The sequence below is a fragment of the Terrapene carolina genome, unplaced genomic scaffold (genome assembly GCF_002925995.2).
Source record: "Terrapene carolina triunguis isolate 2854851 unplaced genomic scaffold, T_m_triunguis-2.0 Scaffold42, whole genome shotgun sequence".
NCBI lineage: Eukaryota > Metazoa > Chordata > Testudines > Emydidae > Terrapene > Terrapene triunguis.
Genome location: NW_020664393.1, coordinates 40,566,501 through 40,591,301, shown reverse-complemented (window position 1 = coordinate 40,591,301; position 24,801 = coordinate 40,566,501). Strand labels below are relative to the sequence as shown.

Genomic DNA, 24,801 nt, shown 5'->3' with positions numbered 1-24,801 from the left:
TGTGTGTGTGTGTGTGTGTGTGTGTGTGTGTGTGTGTGTGTGTGTGTTATAGAAATAAAGAGGGAAGAGAGAAGGATTCATCCCTGGATAATAGTTCTGGTACAGGACATAGATAGAAGAAAGATGTCCATTAGGCCAAAGAGTCTTGTGGCTCCTTCCGAATGTGGGGACTGAGGGAGCCTGCCCCCCTAATGTACATGGAGTCATTTGCCCACAACAGGGATGGTGAAGGTAGTCAGATGCAATGTGTAGTCAGCATATAGAATTTGCTGCCATGGGAGTTGAGAGAGAGAAATACAGCAACTAGATTTTTAAAAGGTGCTGGATAATTTTATTGCCATTAGTAACACATATATTCAAAAGCAGGTAACTAAATCACATACTTCAGGACAGTCATTGATTAACCCAGGGTTCAGGACGGGAGTCCTGTATATACACCACTGCACAACTGGCCAGGTTGTTTATGGGGAAGGTTGACCCTCTTCTGAAGAATCAGATTTAGGCAGCGGTATCCTTCATAAGATACCCAAGTTGACAGACCATGGGTCTACCTTGGCAAATTGTATGTAATGAAAATAATCTACAAGTCTTTACTCTGGGAAACTTCTCCCTCTATCAATTTTTTATTAAAGAATCTCTATGTTTAAGTGGACTTCAGTCATTTTTTAGATTGGCTTCCCCCCACTATTTAAGTTACAGTATATCTACTACAGTACATTGGATGATTGTGATTTTCATTTATGTATGAAGAGACTAACACTTGTACCTCAATATAAACAAATAATTACCACATTTTTTCAATGAAGTCCATACTTCAAGATAAAAACAAAGGAAAATATTTTTATTTTGCTCCTGCTAAATGCAGAAACATTGTACCACTGAAGTATGTCTTACATCAACTCTTAATAGTATAACAAGCACAACAAACATGCTGCTGACACATGCTATATTCATTGTATAACAAAGTATAACAAAGTCCTTCTGTGTGATGGATTTTGGAAGCATTATGCTAACTTTTTAGAGGAATGTCAGTGTTTCATAAAGTTGTTATAAAAATTCAATTAGCTGTTATTTTTCTAACATTTGAAGTTTTAAAAGTCACTTTAAAGTGTTGTTTTTGGCTAATTCTTCTACCAAAAATGCTGTTTAAAAATTATGCAGAATATTTTGGCAAAATCCACTGGAATTGTAACAAAAGCCTTTAAATCTCTCCTGGGCTTCTCAGCACATGCTAGCAGAAGCACTCCTATTATTAATGTGAACCTCTCTTCCCATTTGTTAAGAGGTGATAAACAGTGTTGCAGACTTAAACTGGAACTTGGAGAACTAGTATTAACACTTTTTTATCCCTGAAGGTTTAAATCAATATGCATTAAAATTAACCTCAATATTTTCAGCACTAATGCAAAGAGCTTGAGTGATTTGTGTTTGCAAATTCTGGTAAAGCAAAGGGAAGATTTTCATATAAAAATAACACACACTGAGATGAAAATATACAACATATTAACATATCACTCCTCAAAAATGCTTCCTTTTTTAATAGAAAAAAATAATACTGCTTCAAAATCAGGAGAAGCTCATACAATAGCTAACAAAACTTGTTATTATTCATTAGTGGCGGAGCTATATACTTACCAAAAGGACACCACTGAAATACTGCAATATGCACACAGCAGTACATATCACAAGACTTTAAGACTATCTATGTTCCAAAGATATATTAAGGTTTACCTTCACAGAGTTTCTGCTTTATTACTTCTCTTATTCTGGATATTGCAATATAATCTTCAACGTAAAATACGTAAGTTGATGAGGGCTTGTTGGCAATAGCTCTAAGTTCATCCTCCTCAATTTCTGAGCCAACACCAATAGCAAACAAAGTGATTTTGTTTTTTCTTGCTTCTGCTGCTGCATCTTTGACTTCATCTTGGGACTTGCCATCAGTGAGAACAACAGCTATTTTAGTTAGAAATCTTGAGGATTTAGCAAAAAGGTGGTCAATCGAAAACTGTATAGCTCTTCCTGTTCTCGTATTTCCACCTAAATATTGTATGGATTCCATTTCTCTGATTAGATTTTCAGTGGAATCATGAGTTCCTAGTGGGATTTCAAGTACAGGGTAATCACTGTACTGGACTACTCCAACTTGAATAAACTTTGGCCCTATGTCAAAATTTCTTGTAATATTGACAAGCCACCTTTTGATAATTTCAAAGTTTTCTGGGCCAACACTGTAGGAGCCATCTAAGATGAAAACTAAATCCGCTGGAGCAGTTCTGCAACCTAAAAACAAAAATCAAAGCAATACTTTTAATGGGCATCTTCTCTACTGCAAGCAATCCTTTTTTCATTTATCAGTGATTGGTTATATTGTAGTCAGCTGGCCAAATATTTTGTAAATTCTTCATTTATAATTGCCATATATAATCTACTAAATTTATCAGAAGACAAGATATTTTCAGTCAGACCTGCAGACTTGACTTGGCATCTGAAAAAAATCAAGCTGTGCTCTTTTGTGCACATTATCACCAGCCATAATCAACAATAAAAACTCTGGAATCAGAACTTCAGCTAGCAACTGCATTTGATGCCTGAGATAGAAAAGAATGCAGCTTTCTCGTCCATACCTGTATTTGTCCTCAATGATAACAGCAGTAAAAAAAGCAGATCTGACACAAAACACACACAGCCAGGGTACAGCTAATTTCAGCAGCAAGGTATTTTTCCTGAATCATTTTCTGATCACAACCCCAATGTAAAATTTATCTGACACTGCCACCATGCATCTACAATAACAATTATAGAGCATTTAACTCTGTTGAATGGCACTGGTAGCCCATTATATTTTAAGGAGATGTCATTGAATCACTTGAGCTCAATAACAGAAGAGTGGAACATGTGTTTATGGGCATAGTAGTTAGAAGATGCACTATTTTTATTATAAAGTGTAATGCAATTGCATAATGACAGCTGCATAGGTTTCAATATTACTGTCTTATTGTTGCTATACAAACAGCTATCTGAATCACATGACTTCTGGAGGAGAGGCAGTACAAAGGACAATTTTGGAATAAGCAAGCCATATGCATTTAATAAAGAGTGGTCATGGTCTTGGAGCCTTATTAGAGTTCAACTTGCCCCTTAGGAATTATCCATTAAATAAAAATCAGTTCCCACTTTTTAAAAATAGAGACATTCCCTTCCTGCAGGAAACGTAAAATATTATGGCTACAGGTTCATACATCAAGAACCTTTCATCAGTGACAATTCAGAGAATCATAGAACTGGAAGGGACCTCGAGAGCTCATCTAGTCCAGTCCCCTGCACTTGTGGCAGGACTAATTATCTAGTTTCATTGCGGAGAAACTAAATGGATTCTTTGCTTCAGTCTTCACGGCTGAGGATGTTAGGGAGATTCCCAAACCTGAGCCGGCTTTTGTAGGTGACAAATCTGAGGAACTGTCACAGATTGAAGTGTCACTAGAGGAGGTTTTGGAATTAATTGATAAACTTAACATTAACAAGTCACCGGGACCAGATGGCATTCACCCAAGAGGTCTGAAAGAACTCAAATGTGAAGTTGCGGAACTATTAACTAAGGTTTGTAACCTGTCCTTTAAATCGGCTTCTGTACCCAATGACTGGAAGTTAGCTAATGTAACACCAATATTTAAAAAGGGCTCTAGAGGTGATCCTGGCAATTACAGACCGGTAAGTCTAACGTTGGTACTGGGCAAATTAGTTTAAACAATAGTTAAGAATAAAATTGTCAGACACACAGAACAACAAACTGTTGAGCAATAGTCAACATGGTTTCTGTAAAGGGAAATCGTGTCTTACTAATCTATTAGAGTTCTTTGAAGGGGTCAACAAACATGTGGACAAGGGGGATCCAGTGGACATAGTGTACTTAGATTTCCAGAAACCCTTTGACAAAGTCCCTCACCAAAGGCTCTTACATAAATTAAGCTGTCATGGGATAAAAGGGAAGGTCCTTTCACGGATTGAGAACTAGTTAAAAGACAGGGAACAAAGGGTAGGAATTAATGGTAAATTCTCAGAATGGAGAGGGGTAACTAGTGGTGTTCCCCAAGGGTCAGTCCTCGGACCAATCCTATTCAACTTATTTATAAATGATCTGGAGAAAGGGGTAAACAGTGAGGTGGCAAAGTTTGCAGATGATACTAAACTGCTCAAGATAGTTAAGACCAAAGCAGACTGTGACGAACTTCAAAAAGATCTCACAAAACTAAGTGATTGGGCAACAAAATGGCAAATGAAATTTAATGTGGATAAATGTAAAGTAATGCACATTGGAAAAAATAACCCCAACTATACATACAATATGATGGGGGCTAATTTAGCTACAAGAAGTAAGGAAAAAGATCTTGGAATCATCGTGGATAGTTCTCTGAAGATGTCCGCGCAGTGTGCAGAGGCGGTCAAAAAAGCAAACAGGATGTTAGGAATCATTAAAAAGGGGATAGAGAATAAGACTGAGAATATATTATTGCCCTTATATAAATCGATGGTACGCCCACATCTTGAATACTGCGTACAGATGTGGTCTCCTCATCTCAAAAAAGATATACTGGCACTAGAAAAGGTTCAGAAAAGGGCAACTAAAATGATTAGGGGTTTGGAATGGGTCCCATATGAGGAGAGATTAAAGGGGCTAGGACACTTCAGCTTGGAAAAGAGGAGACTAAGGGGGGATATGATAGAGGTATATAAAATCATGAGTGATGTGGAGAAAGTGAATACGGAAAAGTTATTTACTTATTCCCATAATACAAGAACTAGGGGTCACCAAATGAAATTAATAGGCAGCAGGTTTAAAACAAATACAAGGAAGTTCTTCTTCACGCAGCGCACAGTCAACTTGTGGAACTCCTTACCAGAGGAGGTTGTGAAGGCTAGGACTATAACAGCGTTTAAAAGAGAACTGGATAAATTCATGGTGGTTAAGTCCATTAATGGCTATTAGCCAGGATGGGTAAGGAATGGTGTCCCTAGCCTCTGTTTGTCAGAGGATGGAGATGGATGGCAGGAGAGAGATCACTTGATCATTGCCTGTTAGGTCCACTCCCTCTGGGGCACCTGGCATTGGCCACTGTTGGTAGACAGGATACTGGGCTAGATGGACCTTTGGTCTGACCCGGTACGGCCGTTCTTATGACCATTCCTGACAGGTATTTGTCTAACCTACTCTTAAAAATCTCCAGTGATGGAGATTCCACAACCTCCCTAGGCAAATTATTCCAGTGCTTAACCACCCTGACAGTTAGGAAGTTTTTCCTAATGTCCAACCTAAACCTCCCTTGCTGCAATTTTAGCCCATTGCTTCTTGTGGTATTCTCAGAGTTTAAGAAAAACAATTTTTCTTCCTCATCCTTTTAACAATCTTTTACATACTTGAAAACTGTTATGTCCCCTCTCAGTCTTCTCTTTTCCAAACTAAACAAACCCAGTTTTTTCAATCTTCCCTCATAGGTCATGTTTTCTAAACCTTTCATCATTTTTGCTGCTCTTCTCTGGACTCTCTCCAATTTGTTCACATCCTTCCTGATATGTGGCACCCAAAACTGGACACAATACTCCAGTTGAGACCTAATCAGAGCAGAGTAGAGGGGAATAATTACTTCTCATGTCTTGCTTACAACACTCCTGCTAATACATCCCAGAATGATGTTTGCATTTTTTACAACAGCGTTACACTGTTGACTCATATTTAGCTTGTGGTCCACTATGACCCCCAGATCCCTTTCCGCAGTACTCCTTCCTCGGCAGTCATTTCCCATTTTGTATGTGTGCAACTGATTGTTCCTTCCTAAATGGAGTACTTTGCATTCATCCTTATTGAATTTCATCCTACTTACTTCAGACCATTTCTCCAGTTTCTCCAGATCATTTTGAATTTTAATCCTATCCTCCAAAGCACTTGCAAGCCCTCCCAGCTTGTACACTGTATGCTGTTATCTAAATCATTGATGAAGATATTAAACAGAACCAGACTCAGAACTGATCGCTGCGGGACCCCACTTGTTATGCCCTTCCAGTATGACTGTGAACCACTGATAACTACTCTCTGGGAACTGTTTTCCAACCAGGTTTGCACCCACCTTATAGTAGCTCCATCTAGGTTGCATTTCCCTAGTTTGTTTATGAGAAGGTCATGCGGGACTGTATCAAAAGCTTTACTAAAATCAAGATATACAGATATCTTGTATAGCTATAGATCTACCATTTCTCTCCATCCACAAGGCTTGTTACCCTGTCAAAGAAAGCTATCAGGTTGGTATGACATTATTTGTTTTTGACAAATCCATGCTGACTGTTACTTATCACCTTATTATCTTCTAGATGTTTGCAAACCAATTGCTTAATTTGCTCCATTCTCTTTCCGGGTACAGAAGTTAATCTGACTGGTCTGTAATTCCTTGGTTTGTCCTTATTTCCCTTTTTTATAGATGGGCACTATATTTGCCCTTTTCCAGTCTTCTGGAATCTCTTCCGTCTTCCATGACTTCTCAATGATAATGGCTAATGGCTCAGATATCTCCTCAGTCAGCTCCAAGAGTATTCTAGGATGCATTCCATCAGGCCCTGGTGACTTGAAGACATCTAATTTGTTCAAGTAATTTTTAACTCGTTCTTTCCCTATTTTAGCCTCTTCTGATCCTACCTCATTTTCACTGGTATTCACTATGTTAGACATCCAATCACCACCAGCCTTCTTGGTGAAAATCAAAACAAAGAAGCCATTAAGAACCTGCCATTTCCCCGCACCCCCACCCCCATTGAGTAATGGGCCTACCATGTCCTTAGTCTTCCTCTTGCTTCTAATGTATTTGTAGAATGTTTTCTTGTTACCCTTTATGTCTCTAGCTAGTTTGATCTTGTTTTGTGCCTTGGCCTTTCTAATTCTGTCCCTACGTACTTGTGTTATTTGTTTATATTCATCCTTTGTAATTTGACCTAGTGTCCACTTTTTGTAGGACTCTTTTTTTATTTTTAGATCATTGAAGTTCTCCTGGTTAAGCCAGGCTGGTCTCTTGCCATACTTCCTATCTTTCTTACACAGTGGGATTGTTTTCTCTTGTGCCCTTAATAATGTCTCTTTGAAAAACTGCCAACGGTCTTCAATTGTTTTTCCCCTTAGACTTGCTTCCCATGGGATCTTACCTACCAACGCTCTGAGTTTACTAAAGTCTGCCTTCTTGAAATCCATTGTCTTTATTTTCCTGTTCTCCCTCCTACCATTCACTAGAATCATGAACTCTACCATTTCATGATCACTTCCCCCAAGCTGCCTTCCACTTTCAAATTCTCAACCAGTTCCTCCCTATTTGTCAAAATCAAATCTAGAACAGCCTCTCCCCTGGTAGCTCTCTCCACCTTCTGAAATAAAAAATTGTCTCCAATACATTCCAAGAACTTATTGGATAATCTGTGCCATGTTGTGTTATTTTCCCAACAAATGTCTGAGTAGTTGAAGTCCCCCATCATCACCAAGTCCTGTGCTTTGGATGATTTTGTTAGCTGTTTAAAAAAGCCTCATCCACCTCTTCTACCTGGTTAGCTGGTCTGTAGTAGACCCCTACCATGACATTACCCTTGTTTTGTACCCCTTTTATCCTTATCCAGAGATTTTCAACAAGTCTGTCTTCTGTTTCCATCTCAGTCTCAGTCCAAGTGTATACATTTTTAATATATAAGGCAACACCTCCTCCCTTTTTTTCCCCTGCCAGTCCTTCCTGAGCAAGCTGTACCCTTCTATACCAATATTCCAGTCATGTGTATATCCCAACAGATCTCTGTGATGCCAGCTATGTCACAGTTGTGTTTATTTACTAGCATTTTGAGTTCTTCCTGCTTATTCCCCATACTTCTTGCATTAGTATACAGACATCTAAGATACTCATTTGATTTCCTCCCTCCCACAGTTCTGTCTTGTCTCTCCCGTATCCGTTCTCTAACAGCCCATGCTCCCCCCCAAATTCCAAACCTTCTCATAGGTCTCCATGTTCTTGACTTACCTGTGGGCTTTGCCACCTGCCCCCTTCGAACCTAGTTTAAAGCCCTCCTCACTAGGTTAGCCAGTCTGTATCCAAATATGCTCTTCCCCTTCCTCGATGCACCATTGACATTTCATCCTAGTAAGTACTATATGTGGACCTGGATACAGATATCATAATCCAGTCCTCTGAATACGCTACACTTGTTTTTAACTAGCCAGGACAGGTAACTAAAATTAAATAAATATCTCTTACTTGCTCTTATTTCACCATCTTCAGCCGAGATGTAATCCTGAAGTAGCAGAATTAAAATTGTCTGAAGAAACTTTAAGTTCTGTGCCATTTATATTTTATTTCCAAAATTTTGAGTCCTAAATTAAACTGTAAAAAAAGAAAATATATTACAGTTCTATCAAACAAAAATACAACTGAACAGTTATGCTTTGCCAATTGTGCATAAAAATGACAGGATCAAATCCAGCTCACCTTGCTCTCCTGAGTAGTCCTACTGACTATGTTCCATAACTTCAGGTGTACTGTCCATGTAAGTAATGTGAAAAAGATTTGACCCTTATTCTAGAATTAGAACCATCTCCTAGGTGTTCTCTGAAACAACTATCATTTACTATAGGGTATTATATAAAAGTAACATGTACATTATGTCCAAAAGTCACAAATTTGAAATTATTCCATGAAATGTAATTCACTTGGGATGCACAGCTGCTTCACTGCGCTTAAGAGGGGACAAAGTGCCTGAGCCACAAAGCACAATATGGGTCTTTGCATGATTGTAGGCCCCTTCACCATACCTAGCTATTAGAATTGCACTTTTCCAAACACCCACTCTGGATACAGCCATGCAGCATTTTGTTTTGACACATGAGAAGGGCCACAATGAGCAGGTAAATGGAAACAAATAATCATTTCCTTTACCAAAGGAGTACAATAAAAAGAATGCTACTAATGTGCCATAATGTACTAGGCATCCAGAAGAGAATCTACATTCTGTAACAGTTTAATAGAGCCTTGGTCCCACAAATACCAACATACCAGATGCAAAGTTTGTATTAGGTTGGTAATGGGGGGGAGGGGAATTTTACTGAGATTTGGGGACAAGGGAAAAATTATTGGAAAGGTAAGAATTTCAGATTCAAGTTTATTCTCTGTGGATTCATGATAGGTATGTACTAAATGAAAGATGTGCAACTTGAACAAGTTCTCCAATCAAACACAGAATTTTTCCATTATTTTGGGGGATTTTTCTTACTCTAGCATATGAGCCAAAAGGAGTATGTTGCTGTAGTTTGGCTTCTAAGTCAGCTTCTTGCATTTTCTATTACTTACAAGGCATTCATCTCCGTCCAACTTTTTTTTTTTTAATTTCCTCCATACACAACCTCTGTGAAATCTGACTTCTGACCTGAGCTGAGGCTAAATACTAGGGACTTAAAAACAAAGCACAAAAGAAACATCAGCTTCCAAAAATGCTAGTTAACTTATAACAAGCAAAGAAGAGGCAATGTTAACACTTACAAGAAACCTATTTTATTTTACCTCTTTCAAATTATTATGGTCTACGTAAGTCAATAAGAAAAGGTGACACTACCATCTTCTTTTTCAAATAAACCTACTTTTCTGCAACATGTTTTATTTATTTATTATTTGTATTGTGGTAGAATGTAGGAGCTTCAATCAGGGACCAGAACACATTCTGGTAGATGCTGTACTAACACAGAACGTCCCTTCCCAACAGGGTTTGTGCACACTTCATTATGAACACAAGTTACTTTGCCCTCTGCCCCCACCATTACTGCCATAGTCCCAAAGAAATCTATAATCAGACTGTCGAGGAACCAACTCAAGAACTTTCGATCTCTGGTGGTTTTTAATTATTTTTTTTTACTACATTTACTTACAAAGTACAAACAGAACTTAAGAAACAAAAGACAGCATACCTGTTATACATGAATAAAAATCTGTATGCATTAATATATATTACCTATTAAGCTTGCATTTGTTAGGTATGCTAGGATAGGAATTTTATCTCAAACTGATCTAGTAGTAGAAAAGTTTACTTACCCTCTTTTGTACTGGAAGACCAGAGTATTTCTAGCTCTGGTAAATAATAAAACTGCAGATTTTTAATTTAAATAATTCTTTCTGATTACCATCTTGCCTCTCCCCACTCCCACTTCAATTCTCACCTTACTTTATCTGCTGCTATCGCACCTACTGCTCAAACTAAAGATTCCATTTGAATGCCCGGATGCCAGTCTTATTTCAAACAGACTTAAGTGCTAATTTCTAGCAATTTGAAATAGAGGCCATTAAAACCATTAACTGTGTGTAAAAAAACCAAAAGCTGAAAGGTAATCAAAACACTGTGAATTTAAGATTCCATAATCTAGAAAGCTGAAAGGACCAGAAACATAAGATTTATACCACTGGAAAGCTCTTAATTCGTGTCTGGGATTCCCAGACCTGATGGTTTTGAGATACATAACCTTAGAATCACCATGCCAAAATGTCATCTTGGCAAGATTAAAAGCTATCCTTCAAGAAGTGAAAACTAAGGCCAAGTGATACCAAAAGAAACAGAAAATTTAAGGGGGAATTTGAATAGCAAATAACCAAAGACACAAAAAACCCTACAAATACATTATTTGAAAAATATCAGAAAAATTGTGAGAATATCAGAAAGAGGGCACTAGGCCTTCAGTGTGTAAAGGTGAGCAATTATTATTTCATTGCACTCAAATGTGAGTTGGGATCGTCACAGAAAACTGTCCCAAAGGCGACAAAATCTAAACTTTACACAAGAAAGAACAAAGGAAGGTGACAAGCAATTGAGAGGGGCTGTGATAAGCAAGGAGAAGGACTCTATTGAATAATCACTTTAGGTATGTGCACATCCTGGTGATTCTCTTAAGGGTTTGTTTATTAAGGAGGATAAATATATTGCAGAGAAGAGATATGACTTCTCTGCATCAGTCTTTCCCACAGTCTTTATGGTACTAAATTTAAGTCACTGTCAGAGATGGAGGCATAAAAAGAGAAGATGGACTACACTGATAATTTTAATATTGGAAGAAGTCATAATAACTAGATAGTATTCATCCATGGGTTCTGGAGATGGAGGACCTTAAGAATGAAATGGCTAAAGAAAATATTTTTGTTTCTTTAGAATTTGTGCTTCCTTTATAAAAAATAAAATCAGCAATTCATAAAATACAAGTAAACAGTCCACTTATAAACCACTCAGGATGTAATTACACACATCCACTAACCATTCTAAAACTGTCCTCTTCCTAAAAACCCTGCAAAAAGATGGCTTTTGGAAAATAATTATTTCAAACCACAAAGGAGAAGACGGGAGCAAATTAAAAAGTCAAGAAACTTCAGAAAGTACATTCATATAGAAGCACTAGCCTGTTTAAACTGAGAGAACACCAGCTCAATGTCTCTGCTCAGCACAATTGCAACAGTACGTTACAGGGAGAAAAAGAACCAGTTCACAAACCACTCGTGGCTCGACTGCTTAACACCAACACCTTAAATTCCACCTGAAAGCTAATAGATGGCCAGTGGACATCACTGAGCATGGATGTAATATGCAAACAGTAGGAAACTACGTAAGTGGACAATTACATTATGCACTAGCTTCAGCTTTCAAATGGCCTTACAGTGTAGTCCCATGTACTGCATGTTACAGCAGTATATGGTAAAAATCCTTACCCTTTATGATCCACCAAACTTTTTCTGTCACGCCCCCCCAACCCATAACAGAAACTGTCCAACCCCCCACACACACCCCTCAGGAATCGCAGTTGAGGGTGGGGCCAGAGCCATGGTCGGGAGCCCAGGACAGAAGCAGAGCCACAGGCCACAGCCAGAGCTGTGGCTGGAGTCATGGCTGGGAGCAGAGCTGCAGCTGGGGCCAAGAGCCAGGGCTGCGGCTGTGTCTGCAGCTGTGAGCAGAGCCGCCACCGGGGCCAGGAGCGGGTCCACGGCCAGGGCACGAGCTGGAACTGGGGCTGGGACAGAGCTGGGGGCAGAGCACGGCTGGGTGGCACTCTCTCCCTGCCCCCAGTGAGGGCTGGCGTGGGTCCCGCCCCACCCCACCCTGAACATTTGGGACTACTGCTTTATGAAATGTCACTAGATGGGATTGTGGGAATTACAGATAAATGAGCCTTACTGCAATACTAGGTAAAATTACTTTTAAAATTACTGAATACCTAGATAAACACAATAAAACAGGGGAAGGGATTCTGTAAGTGAAAACCATACTTTTCCAACATAAAAGAGTTTTTTAAGGGAGTCAACAAAATAGTGGGCAAAGGAAGACTATTTTTAAATCAGATTTGTCCAGTAACAAAAAGGCTTTAATTGTAGGTCTAAATGTATTTTTGTTTGGTGAATAAAAGTATATTCTCGCAACAAAGCTATTTCTCCAAACGCAATTTTTCCTCTGTATTTCCTTCACAACTCTCAAAAAGAACATCTGGTTCCTGTAAGATAGAAGAAATCAGGGGACCTAAAAATCTCATTTGTAAGTCTAAAGCCAAAAAGCTGTTCAATACTCCAAATTGGATATGTTACCAGAAACCAAAATTCAAAAGGAAATTACCCAAAACTTAAGTGGCTTCCCCAGCAGGCAGATTCCAGGAATTACACAGCCACTACATTTATTTTAAATTTAAAGAAAATAATAATATGGAATTGAATTTTCAGTGGTCATGATAGGTGCCAACCAACAGCACTAGATACCAAAGTTCTCTTTATCATCTACATAAAAGATACAGCACAGGCAATAGAAGTGTAAGTTTCCGGAAAAGACCTGCCAAAATACCTCATTACTACTTCAAATCATGTCTACACTACAAACTTTGGTCGAAGAAAGTTACACTGGTATAATGCAGCCCCAGTTAGTATATCCCGTGTGTGTGTGTACTTGGTTCCTTGTATCGGTGCTGCATGTACTCACTAAGAGTGAGTGTGTCAATACAGTGCGGTGCACCCTGGGTAGGTATCCCAGTGTGCAATTCACCATTATCCAGCACACTGTATTTTGGGGAATTTTGGCAATGTACCTGGTGGGGCAGAAACAAGTTACAGAGGGGTGCCTGGGAGAAAGGGGTCAAGTTCCCATCATGCAGCTTCTTCCATTCCATAATACCATCCATAACCCATACGGGGGCCAAAGCTGCCAGGGCCCACCCCAGGCTAGCACCCCCAGCCCTGGAGCACTGGGAGGGTGAGTGCCGTGGCCCCAGCCTGAGCCGGGGCCACAGCACAGGGGGAATGGAACCGTAGAGTGGGAAGCAGGAGGACTGGGGGTGAAGTGTGAAGTGTGAGCAGGGCCACACCTGGCTGTTTGGGGAGGCACAGCCTTCCCCAGGCTATGATACCCACCTCCCATGGCTGCAGAACTTTGGGATGCAAAAAGCCACGTTCCTGGATCTGTGTGCTACGCTTGCCCCAGCCCTCCTGCACAGGGACACCAGAATGAGACCTGACAGAGAAGAAGTGAGTGGTAATCACACTATGGAAGCTGGCAATGCTGGATTGCCACCACTCAGTGGGAAATCGTTTTGGAGTTGAGAAATACACAGTGGAGGGCCAGTGTCATGCAAGTGTGCAAGGCCACTGATTGTCTCCTGCTGCTCAGGACTGTGAATCTCATTAGTGTGCAGGACACAGTGGTTGGATTTGCTGCAATAGGGTTCCCAAATTGTGGCACGCATATGCTCCAATACATCTGTTAGTCTTAAAGGTGCCACAGGACTCTCTGTTGCTTTTTACAGATCCAGACTAACACGGCTACCCCTCTGATACTAGGTATATGTTTATCTTTTAGCTAGTTATAGAGGTATAAAAAGAAATAATTTGTGTAAGGGCCTTCTTTCACTGTGACAGTCTGAGGCCCTGTTATTAAGCTAAGGCCTTTGGCTAAGCAGCAGAGGCAGCCATAAGCTGGGAAGTGTACGGTTATATCCTCACATTTCAAACTAGTCACATTGAAATAAGGTGGCATTGGGCTGTTAGGAATACAATCCTGTCCTGATAGTGTCTATCACCACCAGATAAAGGTGGTTAAAGAAAACTTAGTTTGATAGCATCCCGTCTGGCAAGAAATCACTTCTCAATAGTTGTAGTTGTGAAACCCTCATTTCTGTGTATTTTATTTTTATGGACCCCACTTTTCTATTGTTAATCTGTCTGGTTCTCTAATTATTTCTGTCTGCTGTATAATTAATTTTGCTAGGTGTAAGTTAATTAGGGTAGTGGGATATTATTGGTTAGAGAATTATGTTACAATATGTTAGGATTGCTTAGATAGATTTCAGTAAAATGATTGGTTAAGATATAGCTAGGAATATTACTATATAAATTAGGGGCAAACAGGAAGTAAATTGGGATTCGAAAATAAGGAAAAAGGAACTTGGATTTACACTTGCTGGAAGTTAACCCCAATAAACATCGAATTGTTTGCACCTTCAGACTTTGGGTATTGTTGCTCTCTGTTCATGTGAGAAGGACCAGGGAAGTGGGAGAGTGAAGGAATAAGCTCTCTAACGTGCTCCCCAAATTTATCCTGCACCATATAAGAATCTATATAGAATAGAATTTCCGCCAATTTGTTCCTGCAACTTCCCTCTGGTATGGGGTGACTGTGTGTGCAAGGGAGGTAGTGGAGTGGCCTGAGGGTGAGTGACTGGGTGCCTGGGGTAACTGTGTGGGTACTTGGGAACAGCTAAGGGGTGATGGTGGGTTAGGTGGGAGCTTGGGGCAGCTGGGTAGTGGAGTGATCGGGTGTCTGGAGATGCTAGAGTAGATAGTGGCTAGGGTAGCAGAGGGGTTCTGATGGAGGGAATCCTAATGCAGCTGAGAGGGGCCAACGAGGATCAGCAATGGGCCTGTCCCCTTGTGCTGCCTTCACACAGCCATTCCTTACTAGCTCAATCCATCACGGAAGCACCAAGACACTAAAACAAAGAGACTGCTCCTAGCTACTGACTGTGCAGATACCACAGTGGCCACCAGTGTACTGGAGGAACAACTAACTGCTAACACATTCTGCATGCCCACAGCTAATCTGGATATGTGAGAATACTCCTGAGATGTAGGCCAACCTGACCAGGTGCTGCAGACATGTCACAAGAGTGAGACACTTGACAGACCTGTGAAAGCCCCCTTCTATCCAATAAAACCCAACTAACAACAACAAAAAGAGGAAATTAATAAGATTCAAGAAAAAGACAAACCAAACTCCAAGTTTTTACCCCAAAATGAGAGACGTGCCAGAGATTGTGTAGGGACTATTTTGCTATTGATTTTATGTGGAAGGTGTTCAGATAATATGAGTGCCAGTTGAAAAGACAAAGTGAGCGATTAAATTACATTTACACACACACACACACACACACACACACGGCTTTTTGAGGGGATATACCCTAACATCTTCCTCAGGCTGGTCCTGTGTATAGTGATGCAAGAAGGTGGAATGTATTCAATTTTGGGGGTGGGGGGGTGTACGCGCGCGCAAAAACTGATTTGCACTCCTACCTAAAAATGTTAAGGACAGACCTGCCACCAGCAATCTGATAGCAGCAGACCCTGTGCCTGCCACAGAATAGAGTGAATGTGCAGTTGCCCCAGCTCCATGTGGGTGGTCACAAAAAGAGGTAGGTCTTCATTAAGCTCGGTTGAAACTTTTAGGTTTAAAGTGAGCATGCATCACTCATAACTTTACTAAATTTGGAAGAGAAAAAATTAAAATAAAGGCATTAGTCCATATTACGGACTATTTCACATGCTACATTTCTCATTTCAGTCATCTGTGCTGTAGCCATGACCTACTTACAAGTATTCTTTTCAACCTCAATGAACTCAAAAATGGCTGGCTGAAACATCAAAAACAACATTTAATTATTGGTCAAGACTTACTACAGAAACGTTCATCCCAAAATGACAATTTGCAGATAGTTAAGAAAATATGGAGTTTTACTGGAAATGTTTTTGTAAAATTAATTATAGCTTTCACTACTCCCAAAGTAGAATATGTACATGTTACATGAATGAAAACTAACGCTGTGTGACAAGTTTAAAACCTGGACCGATAGAACTGCAACATAATATTAAAAAAAAAAAAAAGTCATGATCAAATGTCAGTGAGAAGTCAGAAAAAAAGGCTTAATGCCAACAGGCTCTTAAGCACTAAGAATTAGTTATGTAAAGATGGGGCTGAAAATAGCAAATGAACAGCAAAAGAGATTGGTTTTCAATGAGAAACCATATAACTGGCTCATCCAATGTCAAACATCAAAGAAAAATCTAAGCCATTAAAATACACTAACATGTATACAAAAATCTGATACTAAAAGTAATTACTTGGAAAGGATGGACTGACAGATTATTTTTGATACCATTCAGTAAAGGCTAACAAACCCACAGACTCCTCTAGTCTACAACAGAGGAAGTTTGTGTTCAGGCTCCAACATTTGAAGAGTCACAGAATGTCTGCATTTTTAAATACAGTTTATTCTGGCACCTCACACAGTTTGTTGGATTTGTCCCCACTTCAAGATGATAATGTGCCAGGTGACGTTGGTAATTAGTTATTAAAGACTGAAGAGGAGGCAGTCTTACCACAGCATTTGAGATCCTGGATGATATGCATGAATTGTTGGGAAAACAATATACAGTATAGGGTGGGCAAGTTATGTAACCTGTCACAGTTGCCAGTTCAAGATTCTGGCTGCAACAAGCAAATTTGAGGTCTCCCTGGAAACCAAGATTTCAGCCAGTGTATGAAAAGCCCATTTTGTTATTTCTCCCTTTATCAAGGAATTTGATATTTCACAGTGTTTTCCCTTCATGGAATGACCAAGGAAAACAAAACAGCTAATCAATAGGACTAAATCTGACACTCAGCATAGATCCAAGTTAACTAACGTCTCCTGATAGGATTCCAAGTAACAAATGTTTAAAGTGACTCCTACTAAAATCTAAAAAGTTCTAAGTTTAAGATTTGTTTCTAGTAAATATAAAGTGGAAAGTTAAACTACTGCTCCACATAATCACTTGCATTAGAATAAGAGACCACTTTGTCTACACTCAGTAGTGTTGGGCTTGGATTGGGCCCTTAGTATTTATTAGTAGATGTAAGAAGGAAAATGGTGATTCAGGGAGACTTTAGACAAGCCTGGCAAAAGCATCAGGTTTGAGTAGCTCAGCATAAAATGTATGAATTGTTTACTTTGATGATGATGATACTGAAACTGCGTACTTGCCAGCAAGCAAAAATACAAAACAAACAAACAAACGTTACTCACCCCAGCCAAATGGACGAATGGGATTTTGCAATGTTGGTTTAAACTACAGGGTACTACAAAGCCTAAGTTTTTATTTCTGTGTCTTATCCTTATTGAAAAACAATGATCAACTGATCAAAAGGGCTTGTGATGGCTGGGGGAGTGGAAATAGTAGTAACCCTTCTTTAAGAATTTAGGAACTTCAGTCCCTAGTGAAATCAATGAAAGGACTCCCATTGTCTTCAATGGAGCTGGATTAGGCCCTTAAACTTTCTTACACTGTTTTCCTTTTGGGGGGGAAGAGGGGAGCAGAGAAGTGGACAGGGGAGTTGAAAACAAGGAAATCAGCACATTCATGCTCACAGGAGAAAACATGTTTACAGCAAGAACAGTGCATTCATTGTGTTAAATACATCCAAAATGTGGTGTTTTGAGATACTTTGGCAGTTTCTCAGTCAGTACAATCCAAGACTAAGATGATTGAAAGACTGAGTTGACTCCCAAGCCCCTACAGGAAGGCTAGTTCTTTCAACCAATATTCGAGCTCACTTTCTCAAAATATATGATGTAGGATGCATGATTTTTATCCAAAGAGAATTATTTGTATTGATTTTCTAAAATATTCCTCTTCCCAGATTCCCCAAAATACAGCTGTTTCCTTTAGCCCATCAAACAACAATTGGTGCTCTATAACTAGCAAACGTAGATAGAAACGCTTACAATTAAATAAAAGGATCTACAGATTCAGAAGGGAAAAAAAAGAGGGTCATTGCCCTTCAGTACATAATCAATATTTTGGTATCCTAGTTTCAGGAAAGTCCTGCATACTTTGCTTTGCTTTGACAAAGACCTTTTTTAGACAAAGTGTTAAGCAAGCTATTGTGCAAGTTGGTAACATACCATACACACCCCACCACAGATGCAGTAGCGGTAGATGCAAATGCACCTGCTGACATAGTAGCCACACCAACATTCCCTCACTTGGCAGGAAAGGGGAGCCTATTGTAGCAGACAATAGCAGGATTGCCAACTCTCATTATTTTAATCACAACTCTGATAACTTGTGGTTTGGTTTTTTTTAAACCTACTTCAAGACAACCAGTTCACAAATTCTCCCTTATTTAAAAAACAGTCACCATCTCCTATTACTGTCAAAGGGACTGAACTGAAGCCAGGACAATGGCCATCATTTCCCTATAGTCTATCTGCATGTGGAAGTGAGGCTTCCCTTAATAAAGTTGGCTACCACCTCATGCTGGTTTCGGTGAGGTTGTAGTCATGCCAGCAGACCAAATGGCTGCCATAGTATGGTTCAGGAGGCCAGGCAGGATAAAGGGACTATGAGAAGAAACTGAGAAAGGTGAATGGCGAGGTGCAAGAAGCAGATTTAGGGGCTGCATGGAATGGGATGCAGAGGGAGGCAGAGTAGGGGGTGGTGAGTGCTGCCCAGTCTCAAGCAGAGACGTTTGGGGTGGGGAGTCAGAAAGGTTGCTACTGGGAAAAGGCTAAACCAAGCCCCTGTTTGATTTTACTTTGAAATTATTGCTTATGAATGATAGGTTTCAGTTTAAAGTTCTTTAATATGTATATTTGTAACGTCTCAACCCTGAGAAGTAATAGGAGTTCTATGTGTGGCTGTAAATTATGATTAAGGCTACGTTTGTGTCACGGAGATCACAGAAGTCACGGAATCCGTGACTTCCAGAGACTTTCATGACTTCAGTGCATGGTGGCCAGGAGATGCAGGGTCCCACCGCCAGTGGCCAGGAGCTGCAGGGTCCCACCGCCGCTGGAAGCTCCCAGCTGCCATGAGCGGAACAGGGGGCTCCAAGCTGAGCAACTCCCGGCCGCCATGGGGCGGGGGGAGAACCTGGAACTCTGAGCCCCCACAGGCGGTGGGGGCCCTGGAGCTGCTAGCAGCTGCCCATCAGCCACAGGCGGTGTGGGGACTCCACAGGTCCCCATTTTGTTACAGATATTTTTACTAAAAGTCATGGACAGGTCACAGGCTTCTGTGAATTCTTCTTTATTGTCCACGATCTGTCACTGACTTTTATTAAAAATGTCCATGACAAAATCTTAGGCTTAATCATGATGCATTTAATTAAGTCAGTGGTTCTCAAACTATTTACCATCCAGCCCTTCTTTTAATCAAAGGAAATAAACAAGGAAGGGAGAGATTCAAGACAGTAAGGAGAACTGCCATCTACTCCCTATATTGCAAGGACAAGGAAAGGGTAAGTGAAGCTTCCAGCTGAGCAGCCAGGGAGAGGTGCCATTGAAGCTTGATTTTTCACCCTGATATTATCTCACACACATTGCAGAGGAGTAGAGGGAAGTCAAAAAACATGATTTGATGGGCTTTCAAATCTCATGATTTTGGGGGGAGGGAAAAGTATCTAACTCACGCTTTTTTAATCATTGAGGTTGGCAATACTTCTGTAGTGTCAAGCATTTGAACAATACATTTTAAAATCCTTTAGTAATACACACACACACACACACACACACACACACACTCGAGAGGAAGGATGATTCAGCAGTTAGGGTGCTAGTCTGGGATTCAGAAGAATTGTATTCAAGTCCTCGCTCTGCCACAGACTTAGGCCTTGGCTACACTGGCGCTGTACAGCACTGTAACTTGCTGCGCTCAGGGGTGTGAAAAAACACCCCCGAGCGCAGCGAGTACAGCGCTGTAAAGCGCCAGTGTAATCAGAGCCTGCAGCGCTGCACGCTCGCTCACAGCGTTGCAAGCTATTCCCCTCGGAAAGGTGGAGTACGTACAGTGCTAAACAGCGGCAGCGCTGGGAAGTCCCGAGTGTAGCCAAGGCCTCTATGTGAGATCTTGGGCATATCACTTAGAGAACTGAGGCACAGAGAAAGACTATCTGTAAAATGGGGATAATAGCACTTTCCTATTCCCAGGGGTGTTGTGAAGAGAAACACGTTAAAGATTGAGAGATGCTCAGAAACTACAGTAATGGGAGCCATATAAGAATGCTAGCTAGAACACTTCAGAGACTCACAAAATGTAAAGCTGCAGAGATTGCACCCTATGAATTTTCCCTCTGCCTTTCCAATCATTTGCTTAGGGCTTGTCTTCACTACCCGCCTGGATCGGCGGGTAGAAATCGATCTCTCGGGGATCGAATTATCGCGTCTCGTTGGGACATGACAATCGATCCCCGAATCGACGCGCGTACTCCACCAGCGCAGGTAGGAGTAAGTGCCATCGACGGGGGAGCCGCAGCGGTCGATTTGCCGCCGTCCTCACAGCGGGGTAAGTCGGCTCGGATACGTCGAATTCAGCTACGCTATTCACGTAGCTGAATTTGCGTATCTTAAATCGATCCCCCACCCCCATAGTATAGACTTAGCCTTAGTCATTAAAAGTAAAACAGACTGAAAGGAAGAAAAATTCTGCCCCCATTTTGTGTGGCACAGTGCAGAGAAAGAGCAGGAAGTTTCTGTTCTCCCTCCTCCTTGCACCAATCTAGGAACAGATCAAGGTAGAATCCAATAGTCCTTTGTGCACTAGGGATGAGGTCCAACTACTAAATTTGGCAGTGTTCTGTAGCCTCAAGGAGTTATGATCATTCCATGTCTGCATACTGGCCTCTACCAATTAGCAGGTCACAGTTGCCAACTTTCACGTAGTAAATAAGCACCCCAACTTTCACAATAAGCCAAAAATCAAGCTAATCCCATTTCAAAACAAGGCCAAAACAAGTCAATCTCTAAGAACCCCAACACTCTATGTGACTGGATCCCCCCGGCGTGCACTCTGGGACTGTGGTCGACCCACTGTGAACCCCTGATTCTCTTCCCCTCTTGCCCCTGCTTGCCCCCCTGCCTTGCCAGGAGCTGATCAAATAAAAGAAGCAACAAGCTACAAGCCAAAAACTAGCCAACAAGCAACTCACAAGCCAATTAAGCCAAAAACAAGCCCAATTTCTGCGTTTTTGTGTGTGTGTTTTTTTGCAGGTTTGGCAAGTCTGGTCAGAGGTGATAGGGAGCACACACTTCTTTTCAGAGCAACAGTTGAAAGCACAGCTAACCACACAGGCCATCCTGAGGCATTCTGCTCTACACAGGTAGAATACATGGCTGAGGGACATCTAATTCCACAGCTATCAATCCACTCCTTCTGCCCTCATTCAGTTCAGAAGAGCAAGAGATTAATTTTGTCCTAGGCTTCTCTTTGACACTAAATAAGGAGTTGATTAAAGTTATATTTTGTACAGATAACTCACATTTAAAGATACTTTTGAGTCTCCCAGTTCCCTCAAGTTGCTGCCTGACACCATATTTGTGATCAGAATGGCTTGGATCATCCATTACTTTAGGGAAACATGGAAATGTAAAAACAATCAAATGAAGTGGCTGTTACGGTTTTAAGTAGTTTCTATAGTGAATCCTTTCAGTGTTTTCCTGGAGAGGGTTCTTGGGGATTCCTATAGCCTTCTGGGAACCCCTTGCTAAAATTCCAAGTAGCAGATGGGAAGTTTGGGATTGTTCCCAAGTTTCTGCAAGAACTAAATGCTTCTCTGGCAAGGGTGTATCCACAGAAGATTTATCCTTGGAGCTCAAAAAAAATGTTCCTGAACTGCAACTTTTAGCCTTTGGAATGAAGCAGGTTGCACCAAATAGCTGCTAAAATTAACAATATTTCCTAGTAGAGATTATTTTCCTCCCTGCCCTTGACTTCATATTACACAAACTGAACATACTCCATTTATTTTGCTGGAGCAAAATACAAATGTTTCTATCGAAGTGTAGCTTTGTCATAGTGTCTCGTTTTTGCTTGTGATTATGGCACTGCTTTGTTATCTACAGTATTGCAAACCCCAAACATTCAAACATATGGGTCAGGCCCCAAAAAACATGAGTGGCCTAAAAATCATGAGTTAAACAAATAATACATTTGTGGTTCTTTTTATTTGCATTCTCATTTCTGAGACCTCTGGAGCATTTGAGTCATGTTTTCAAGCTTTTCTGTGCAACTATGAGGGCTAGAAACTTCCTTTTTAAAAATATATATAGCTGAGACTCATATCACCACAAGATTGTAGGAACTGCAGTTTTACGAAAAACAAAAAAATATCACAGCAATTGCACTAAAATTATGCGAGTTGGCAACACTGAGTCTTTTTGCAACATTTTCCCCTCACCTATTAAATCTGGAGTGTAGGTTTGAGCATCTTTGTGCAAACGGCTTTGTAATGTTGGCAACACATAATGTATTTGCTTTGCTGGCATGGGTATAACCTTTAAGCAGTATCTCTACACCTAAAAAATGGTTTTAGCCTCAGGCAGAATAAAACTTTTACTTAAGCATGAAACAGCATCTAAAGAGACCTTTCTCATAAAACTACTACTAGCATTTCTCCAAGATCCAGCTGCATATCCATTCAATCAAGCAAAACTTGTAGGACTATCTGCAATACTTCTATTTGGCCACTCCCCAAATCTTGCAGGATTAGCTCCCTGCTCCTCCTAATTTTTTTTTCCTCGAAGGATGACAAGAATATTTGTGAAAATAATTTATCTAGTCCTGGCTGGGAACTGCAACCTTCTGCTTTAGTGACAGAAATCAGTTCACAATAGCCAACTTATGTCAGAGCTGAAGTAGATTATTTGTCAGATTTTCTTAAAACAAAGAAAGTTATCCAGATAAACTAAAGTCTATTACAAAATTTGCAAACCTTTTTAAATGTTCAGTTTGATCTTGATCTGCTTTGAACAGTCTTTTGCAATCTTATATTCTATAAATCAAACATTCTGAATAGGCAGAAAAATGGTGTGTGGAACTTCTCACCCCAAACTTTAGAAATCCAAAGAGGAAACACCACAGAAGACTCAAGTATATATGATGCAGCAATAAAATAAACTCTAGCCACTACAACAACACACTGCAAAAGCAGTATTAACGTGAAGTCAAATTCTGACCGCAATAACCAGAAACACAGCTCACTGCATAGATTATCTAAGCAGGAAGAGGGTATTCACAGTGGCCACTGCCAGAACAGGTGGGATATGAATTTAATGTGTGGACCACATCGAGGATACATAGGCTCCACCTCTGATTGTGCCTCCAGTTTACATCACAGGAACAGCCTCTCTACACATTTTGGCGGAGCCAAAATTGGGGCAAAAAATTTCTGCCCATAGGTTTCTAGCATATTCCTATGCATACCAAGCAGCCAGAATTAGGTGCCATCAAGTTAAAATTACAAAATGCCTCCAAAACTTCTTAATTGCATTTTGTATCATGTAAGGGGTCTGTGCTAGCACAGAAAACCAGTGCCGGAGGTGGGAGGGGGAGAACTGAACTCACCACCACTGTATCTGAAGTCTTAATACACTAATCACTGAAACTATAAAGTTCTCATAACAAAAATTTTGAGTGCGGCCACGAACTCTTGCTGCTCTGACAAATTTTCCTAAAATTTTTAACTAACTTTAGGAAAAACAAATAAATATACACATATACGCAATGAAGGGGGGGGGGGCAATAACAGAAAATGTGGAAATGGCAGAGGTGCTTACACCAGTTTTCACCAAGAAGGTTGGTGGTGATTGGACGTTTAACATAATGAATACCAGTGAAAATGAGGTAGGATCAGAAGAGGCTAAAATAGGGAAAGAACAAGTTAAAAATTATTTTGACAAGTTAGATGTCTTCAAGTCACCAGAGCCTGATGAAATGCGTCCTAGAGTACTCAAGGAGCTGACTGAGGAGCTACCTGAGCCATTAGCGATTATCTTTGAAAAGTCATGGAAGAGGGAGAGATTCCAGAGGACTGGAAAAGGGCAAATATAGTACCCATCTATAAAAAGGGAAATAAGAAAACCCAGGGAATTATAGACAAGTCAGCTTAACTTCTGTACCCAGAAAGATAATGAAGCAAATAATTAAGTAATCAATTTGCAAACATCTAGAATAAGGTGATAAGTAACAATCAGCATGAATTGGTCAAGAACAAATCATGTCAAATCAATCTCATAGCTTTCTTTGACAGGGTAACAAGCCTTGTGGATGGGGAGAAATGGTAGATCTATAGCTATACAAGATATCTGTATATCTTGATTTTAGTAAAGCTTTTGATACAGTCCCGCATGACCTTCTCATAAACAAACTAGGGAAATGCAACCTAGATGGAGCTACTATAAGGTGGGTGCAAACCTGGTTGGAAAACAGTTCCCAGAGAGTAGTTATCAGTGGTTCACAGTCATGCTGGAAGGACATAACGAGTGAGGTCCCACGGGTATCAGTTCTGGGTCCGGATCTGTTCAATATCTTCATCAATTATTTAAATAATGGCTGGGAGGGGTTGCAAGTGCTTTGGAGGATAGGATTAAAATTCAAAATGATCTGGACAAACTGGAGAAATGGTCTGAAGTAAATAGGATGAAATTCAATAAGGACAAATGCAAAGTACTCCATTTAGGAAGGAACGATCAGT

At 40.3% G+C, this 24,801-nt stretch overlaps 1 protein-coding gene across 1 annotated transcript in view; it reads right to left on the bottom strand.

Annotated features, from left to right (window-relative positions):
• Nucleotides 1-24,801, bottom strand: part of COL21A1 (collagen type XXI alpha 1 chain) — a 190,828-nt gene that overhangs the window by 143,613 nt on the left and 22,414 nt on the right. The window contains exons 2-3 of the mRNA XM_024216499.3: nucleotides 8,274-8,399; nucleotides 1,732-2,283 (exon numbers count right to left, since the gene is read on the bottom strand). Coding sequence (XP_024072267.2) covers nucleotides 1,732-2,283; nucleotides 8,274-8,361 — 640 coding nt within the window. The 5' untranslated portion in view covers nucleotides 8,362-8,399. The remainder of the gene's footprint in view (nucleotides 1-1,731; nucleotides 2,284-8,273; nucleotides 8,400-24,801) is intronic.